Genomic DNA, 6209 nt, shown 5'->3' with positions numbered 1-6209 from the left:
TATATATTGTACGTGTTTTCCATCAGGCAAGCGTTAAAAAAACTAAAAAATGCATGAAGCGGGATGACGTAAAATCAGAGTAGAAAAAAAGCATATTTTAAAAAAATTGAAACGAGGGGAACTACTAGAAAAATGTGTAATATTTACATGTTTTTTGTTTTGTTTCTTAGATACAATATACCTCTCAATACTTACTATTGTTTGCATACTTGCTTTATGGTTTACATTCGCAAATGTTTCCGAGCTTATATGCTTTTAAGCTCCTTTTGCTCTTCGATTCTATCACTATCATCGGGATTCGGCAATTAATCAGATATTGAAAGAATTGAAAAGTAATGGGATGTGTTGTGGCAGTCATCCACTTCGGAAGATCTTCAGACATGCAATCTTAATCCAAAGGACCAATGTTCTGGTTGGATACCGCGAAGCAATCAACCCAAGGAAGGTTTCTTTTATTTTAGCTCTTTATTTTAGTCGACACTGCCCAACGCTGTAGAAACCAAATTCAGAGCTTCCAAGACAATTATTCTTGCTTTCGAAGCATCTTGCGGATCAACGGAATCGAAAGAGAAAAAAATAAGAAGAGCGTCACTTTCAGCACGACATTGAATTTTTTAATACATGTTCTTACACGAACTGATTCACTTCTTACATGCTATCAGATGAGCACCTATCTTCATAAAATGGTTACACAGCTGTTTTTGTGTATCAATTATTCCTGTGCCCTCTTCGTCTGGGCAATTCCAATTGAAATTCGTTTACTTTCACGCATTTCACCCAATGAAACAAACAAAAATTTATATTAAAAATAGGAATCGAAGAAAAATATGAAAATTGGTACAAAGAGCACTTTTAACGTAGAGACAAATATGCTCTTAAAATAGGAAACGACATCAACGTAAATATTCGCTCAACACAAAAAGCTCATTAAAATAACTGTTTTGCAGTTGATTATGTAATTATATATTTAGTGTCCACAAAATTTCAAATTTAGTAATCTCTGCGTCAGTGCATTAAAAGTGTTTAAATGACTTGACACATTTTTAGTGACTAAAAGTCAATGGAAGAACTCACATTCAACCGTTACGAATTTAGGAAATGATATTCAGTATTTTATTCGATCAAATCCAATATTCATCCATAAATAACTTCATACATCGTCGTCAACTTTTATGAAGGTGTTTGCTCAAGAGAGCTGGAGTCACGTTGTCAATATTTCAATTAATATTCCTGCTGCAGCTTAAACTTCGACAGTCTCCTTCGGTAGAATGTTTTTAGCTAATGACCAACAGTTTCTTGCTCTCTTTTTCCCTTTTTGGAATATTTAGTTTTAATACTATAATGATAATTAATGTTAGAAAGATAATGCTATAATTATATATCTTATTGATGTCTGGATTAGTGTCTTATGCCATTATTGTCTTATTTAGGGTCCATTTAATGCTTCAATTCATTTTTCGAAATTAAGAAGTTTTACGTAATTTGAACATAAATGCTTACAACATTTTAAAATGCCATAATTTTCTCCTATTTAGTGCAAAAAACACTAATAATCTATGTACTTAAAAATAAAAGTCTAATTAATAAATTGTAGAAAAAAAGTTTTCCATAACAGTAGTAGGGCGTTTCTGCTTTTTAAAACTTGGCAGAACGTTGAGGAGAAGTTTTTTTTTTATTACAAACGACTGACAACGACTGAATTATTACTACGGGAGTTTTTCCTTCTTATATATATATTTTTTTTTGGGGGGGGGGAAGGTGCGAAGAGGTATTTGTGTGCGTCGGAATGTTTATTTCATTCTGGTCGAGGATCTTTTAATAGAAGCGATAAAGATTCACATACTACTCCTCGAAATGCTTTACCCACTTAATGCAGGAAAACTCAAATCAAATACTTGAATACGATACACTCATATTCTTGTAGAGTGTTTCAATAATTTGCAATACATAAAGCAGAAAGCCACGAAATCTAATGAACTATGGGACTTATAAGGAGAAATGATATTTTTGTCATCATCATGGTCTCCTGGATTAGAGTATAATTGAATCAAAGATATATTCAAATCTCCTGCGCTATCTGTGTGTAATCATTTAAACCCCTTAAATTAATATACAGGATGCTCTTTAATCAGCATCCGTAATACATATTTTACGAATCCTTATTATGTAGTCAGTAGTCATTATATACACTTCAGGGGAAGTAAACTAATATTTAAGACAGAAAACAAACTCGATCGAAATCTGGCAAATCATTATTGACAGGTTGACTGGCTTAAACTAATGGTTAAACTATGGTTAAGACCGGACGGTTTTTTTAAAGAACCAAGCTTGTTTTTTTTTAAGAAACACATCTTTGTATTAATTCAACTTTCGATACAAAAACACTCAGTTCGATATATAACCAAATAAAAAAGTTGTAAATATTTCCATAAAATCTTTTAATTTAAGGTTTAACTCTGTAAATGTGAGTTTGTATTACTTCAAATATATAAGTATGATATGCAAATGTAATTTTTATATATATATATATATTGACGTCTATGTTTAAAAGTTAGAATACTTTCACGCAAGATCCAGAAATAAGTTAGAAAGAAAATGATAAATTAAATCATGGTTTGAAATGTGTTTATTTTAATATTGCAGACGGCAACATAAGGGGGGGAAATGTTGCAGAACTCCCTTCAAATATTAAATTCAAATAACACTCTGCTAATGGGCTCAAAAGCGGATTTCCAGTCGAGATGCTCTCCTTTTGTCAAGTGCTTTAAGAAGCATTTTAAAAAATTAAATCGCTTGATAATTGAAAATGACCGGCAAAAATTTTCTACTCAATGACCATACAATAGAATTGTGTCCGTAAATGCTCTCTTTTAAAATGTATGGTCACTGACGATAACTTAATGTTATGCTCCAAAAAATAAGCATGGGTTATACATTAATGAACTAATTGTTGAACTAATTGTTGGGTATACGTAAGCATATGAATTGAGTTAGGATATATTAACTATATACATTAAAGATCAATTTCAATAAAGTTCATTACAATTACAAGCAGTGGGTATTTTTTCTCAAAGATTGTTAATGCTGATCACTACAATGACAAATTTTTTGATTGCGCATATAAATTATGATCTTATTAAAGGTATTATTTTACATAACTAAATTTCACAAAATAGAAAAATAAAAATTTCTCAATGACTTCTAAACATGAAGTGTTCAATTTGAAATGAAAAACTACGAACAGTATTGTAAGATGACTGCAATGAAAATAATTTGAATTGAATACAAACTCTTGACATCATTACAGAAGCTGGAAATGCGTTTTAATGTTGACTTCCTGTGCCGGAAACAGGCCTCATTTAGGAAAAAGGTTATTCACAGTAATTATGCATCATTTGAGCAAACAATGGTCATTCCTCGAAAAAGAAATACAAACTTTGAATAGACCTTCCTCCTTCTAAACAGAAATGCTCGCTCACTCCACCCTTAATAATTTTTGATCTAGCGATTTTCACGTTCAAGGACTTAATCTTAATGGTATAAAAAGGGGATCCAAAATATGCTAATTAATGATTGCAGGCGATAGTTTAAGTTACGAAATCTGACGCAAAAACGTGCTTTATCTAAATAAATCTAACTTTTTCTTTTGATGGATTCGGACTCTTGAATCTCAAAATATGGGGGTTAACCGTAATCTGAGAAATAAGGTCCAAATTGTTAAGTCAAGAGAGCGGTAAAAAGTTTAGATTCCTTAATGCAAATTTTACTTAATAACTATTTATTATTATTTTTATTATTTATTAATAGTGTCAAACACTGGTATTTTCATTTAGAGAAAGAGATGGAGTAAATTTGTATCTGATTTCTTAATTTAAAATATCGTTTGCACTCATTAATCTTCAAATTTGAGGTAATCCCTTTAAACCATCAAAATTGAATTCCTAAATGTGAAGATCCGATCACTGTATTAGAAGTTATTCAAAGTGTTCCGTTATTTATTATTATTATTTGCGCACTGTACCCTCCAAACAGCTTATATGAGAACGAAATGGAGAGTGTTATTTGGAATACTTTGTAAGCAATTAATTTTTTTTCCCGCAAAAATTTACACGTTTAGGTAAGTAACATTTGGAATATCAATAGAGAACTGAAATTTTTAGTTTCAAAAAATATGTTGTAAGACAGTTTTACCTGATTTAGGATATGTGATGATAAAAACGTCATCCTCTCGGACTTGGAATTCGTCGAGACCTTGTAGAATATTAGGGTGAACCAGATATCCCTGAAGCAGAACCCCTTTGAACCACTGAGCCCTGGGGATGGAGTGAATGTAGGCCATCATCATTGGATCCTGAGAAGAATCCTCCACCACTATTTCTTTGCCACCCGACTCTCTCTTTTTCTTGCGCCAACCAGTGATGAAAGAGCCGAGGGGAGTGTTGTACAGGAACTTTAGAGAAAGCATGGCACAGAATCTCACCTATTATTAAGGAAAAAAGAGTTAGTCAATCCGAGAAATGCAAAAGAATGTGTCTTCGGCAAAAAATTTTGATTTGCATTTATTTCCTTCAGAAAAATAACAGAACTCATTTCCTCAAGTAAGTGTGAATAAACTGTTTCCGAAAGTTTGAGGCCAATCGTATTTCAAATAAATCGTACCAGTTTCAAGAACTACAAATATAGACAAGATGTCTCTTTTGTTTTTGTCTCTTTTGTTTTTGGTCGAATGTCTGATAAAACTCTGAGATGTTTTGAACAATCGACTCCTCTTTCATCCAGCAATCAAACTGGTTTTATTTTTTAACGTATTTTCTTTCTCACTAGGGATTTATTCGGTTATGATAGCGTTTTATTTCTCTTCCTCGCTATAATGTTAACTTTACATCTGTAATGTGAAATTTCTTTAAAGGATTTCAAAAGTAGTAATTTATTAATAGGTTCCAATTATCTTAAAAGTGCTTTTATAGTTAAGTATAAGAGTCATTCATTTAATGTTTTTTCCTCTATTTTATACATATGGATGACCCAAATGAAAGTGGCATTGTTGTAATAACTCCACTTTTTGAAAATAAAAATGACTTTCCCTTGCTCCTACAGAAAGTGCAGAGTGCTGGTATATCGTCAGATGCTTGCATAGAAACCCGTTAAAAGCCTCATGTGTGGCTCCAAACGGCGTCAACGCTCGGTCGTTCAATTTTTAACAGTGGAAAAAGTTAGTTCTAGTGATATCTGCCACTGAATGCAAAATGTGTGTGGCCATCGCTAAAAAATAATCGCTGAATCACCACTCGAGAAGCAATGGAGAAATTACCTATGAGCAAAAGGAAGTGTTCGCACAATACTGCATAAAAGGTTGCAATTTCCAAAAATTTACCAGCAATGGGTGCCGAAACCTTTGATAGAAAATTTAGAGTTTGCCTGTTTCCATGCAACATCTTATGCAGTACCACGAAATGGGGAGCCAGTTCCTTTCAAGGATCACACGCCTATCACTTTGATCCAAAAACATGGAATGACGACACTCTTCCTCCTCCTCAACTGAAGCTGGTAAAGTTGCGCTTCTTCGAAGTCGATGATTCAGGCATGACTGCCACTGCTACCACGCACTGTGCCACATTGCATGAAGATCGACGTGGCATGCAATCCGCTTGGGGATTTCCCAGAATTCCACTGAAAGGTTCTCGAACCAGTTCAGACGTCTAGCCGTGTGACTACCACATATTCGATTCACTCAAGACAGCTCTGAAGATGATAGTGAGCTGCCGTTGAGAATCGGTTCCGCAACCATTTTCTTCACTCGTTTCAACCTACGAGATATATCCCATCTGTTTCTTTCCTTTGTATACTAAATTATACCATTTATAAAATAGACTGTAGTTTCTCGTTCATTTGGGTGATCCTTATACATTAAGGCATTGACGAATTCTGATGCAAGTGGCATCAAATGCTGGAACATTATTCAAAAGATGAAACACTTGTTATGACATGGTGTTTACCTAAATTTTTAAACACATTACAGAAAACTTTTTACATAATAGTTAAGCATTCTTGATTTAAATGAAACATTCCCGATATTTATTAATAGAGTAGTAAGCGTATTAAATTATGAATAAATGTGAATCTATACGAAACAACAAAGTTTTTATTGCAACTTTCAAATACATTTTATTCAAAGAAGAAGAGAAGGAATTACTGAGACTAGTTGGGGA

At 33.0% G+C, this 6209-nt stretch overlaps 1 protein-coding gene across 2 annotated transcripts in view; it reads right to left on the bottom strand.

Annotated features, from left to right (window-relative positions):
- LOC107443195 (sulfotransferase 1B1-like) overlaps window positions 1–6209 on the bottom strand; it is a 103695-nt gene that overhangs the window by 32719 nt on the left and 64767 nt on the right. For both annotated transcript variants that reach the window (XM_071179055.1, XM_021144384.3), the window contains exon 2: window positions 4192–4480. In XM_071179055.1, coding sequence (XP_071035156.1) covers window positions 4192–4480 — 289 coding nt within the window. The remainder of the gene's footprint in view (window positions 1–4191; window positions 4481–6209) is intronic.

This window comes from Parasteatoda tepidariorum, chromosome 3 (genome assembly GCF_043381705.1).
Source record: "Parasteatoda tepidariorum isolate YZ-2023 chromosome 3, CAS_Ptep_4.0, whole genome shotgun sequence".
Classification (NCBI taxonomy): domain Eukaryota; kingdom Metazoa; phylum Arthropoda; class Arachnida; order Araneae; family Theridiidae; genus Parasteatoda; species Parasteatoda tepidariorum.
The sequence above is the reverse complement of the archived record's forward strand: the minus strand, read 5'-3'. Positions and strand labels throughout refer to the sequence as shown.